The following is a 2,098-nucleotide window of genomic DNA, read 5'->3' on the forward strand; positions in this document are numbered from 1 at the left end:
CACTAAGATAGTATCCCAACATTCTATTATTGTACCCCAACTTTCCACCACATCATCATTCTGCCAGTACTGAGACTGTACCCCACATTCCATCTCATTATAATTCTGCCATCACTGAGACTGTACCCCACAATCAATAACATCATAATTCTGCCATCACTTAGACCTTCCGCCACATTCATATCCAATCATAACTCTGCTATAACTGACACTGTACCCCACATTCAATCCCATCGTAATTCTGCCATCACTGAGACTGAACCCCTTCATTACAACCCTACATGACCCCAGTCAATATGAATGGCCATTTGCACATTAATTGGCGAGTGAAATCCTACATAAGTACAATATTTTGCATCTATAATAAATCTGATGTTAGTATATTTTGCCCATTTCTCCCTGTTGAAGACATGACCAGGTGCTTCGCTCCTGAAGGTTTAATGTTGGTGCTTTGTTCCACTTTAATATGTTTGGCGAATCCACAGGTGAATATTAATATTTTACCTTTTTTTACAGAGAGGTAACATGTCTGATTACTTTATCCGAGTATACAAGGACTCTGACTACCATGTGGCCAGGGACCTCTTTGCTTCTGGAAATGAGGAGCACAGTATGAAATTATTTTACCATGCGTTAGGACTACCAAATGTCTGGCTTCCATTGATGGCTGTGTTCATTCTTGCATTGAACTCCGTGTCTGTTACTATGTCCATCCTCGCAGTGACCATGGCTGTTTTCTGTGTTTGGTTTGGAGCCCGGGATATGTACACATCCTATGGTCAGTTCGTACTGTCTGATGACATGTTGGACATCCGGAAATATTACCTGCAGCGGGAAGGCAGCTGTTTCTGGGTGGCTGAGTTAGAGGGGGAGGTTGTAGGGACAGTGGCTGCTCTCCCTTCCCCTCTCCCTGGTGGAGAAAGGCACTTGGAACTGAAGCGACTTGCAGTGTCCAAAGCACACAGAGGTAAAGGAATTGCCAAACTGTTGTGCAGGACCTTGATTGACTTTGCCCGTAAGAGAGGCTGTGACGCGGTTGTGCTGACAACCACATTAGCACAGACTGATGCCTGGACCTTGTATGAGAAGATGGGCTTCAGACAAACGCACACATATTATCCTCCAAAACTCTTGGCAAAACAGCTTGATTTTAGACTCCTGACCTACCAATATGATATCCCGTAACTCCAATGACATTTTACTTCCTCCACACTATATCCAATATAAAACATAAAATAGAAATGTCAAGCTTCAAAGAGACCAAATTAGATTAGCTCCTAATTATAAGCAGATTGACACCATCCTTTCCCAGGGTCAGGTCAAAATATACTGTTAGGATGGGTACACACTACAGGAAACTTCTCCGATGCAATATCAGAATGACTTTACCAATGGCCGAAAATCCCGATCAGCATGCCGATTGTGTACACACTATACACGCTTTGCAAGATTTACCTTCAGATCTGTGCTCTTAATCTGTCATAACCATTGGCTGAAAAGGTTGTGACTGTACACACTCCATAAAGATCTATAGACACTGCCATCCTGAGTGCAGACACACTGCAGAATATGCCCAACTTCGTTCCAAGGTTTATAGAGATTTTTTCTATTTATAAAATCAAAATAAACAATACGATGAGCTTTGGTTTGATAAAACATGGTCATTGGAGTGTACACTAATGCAATAACGTTTCTTGTGTGATTGCTACGATAATCGGGTGAAAAACCTATAGTGTGTACCCGGTCTTAGGGTCTATCAAAGTCAAATACACATCAGTAAGTAAGATGCCTGGAATTCACTTTCTTACTTGGTTCTGGTTGCTGTAATAAGGCAGCAACACTGTTATGAACCAGTAACAGAGATCTATTCTACTTGTACATAAAATGCAGAAGTCTGAGTTGCACACATTTGCAAATGTATGATAAGTCACCCGCCCCGTCAAGGTGCTTTGCTCATAGCGTGGTCCTAACTCTAAACAATAAGAGTCCCTCTATACTGGGTCGTACATTCATGTGTTTTTAAATTGAGAGCTAACTTCCATTTCTGCATTGTTGTGATGTGCTAATAGTAGGCACAAAATTAGAAGAAAAATTATAT

General features: G+C 41.4%; 1 protein-coding gene across 1 annotated transcript; it reads left to right on the forward strand.

The window, feature by feature from the left end:
* Positions 1-525: 525 nt before the first annotated feature.
* Positions 526-1,185, forward strand: LOC142103720 (N-acetyltransferase 8B-like). Its single transcript, XM_075187861.1, has one exon. It carries the CDS (start codon positions 526-528, stop codon positions 1,183-1,185), a length of 660 nt encoding a protein of 219 aa, XP_075043962.1.
* Positions 1,186-2,098: the final 913 nt, after the last annotated feature.

This window comes from Mixophyes fleayi, chromosome 1, assembly GCF_038048845.1.
Source record: "Mixophyes fleayi isolate aMixFle1 chromosome 1, aMixFle1.hap1, whole genome shotgun sequence".
Taxonomy (NCBI): domain Eukaryota; kingdom Metazoa; phylum Chordata; class Amphibia; order Anura; family Limnodynastidae; genus Mixophyes; species Mixophyes fleayi.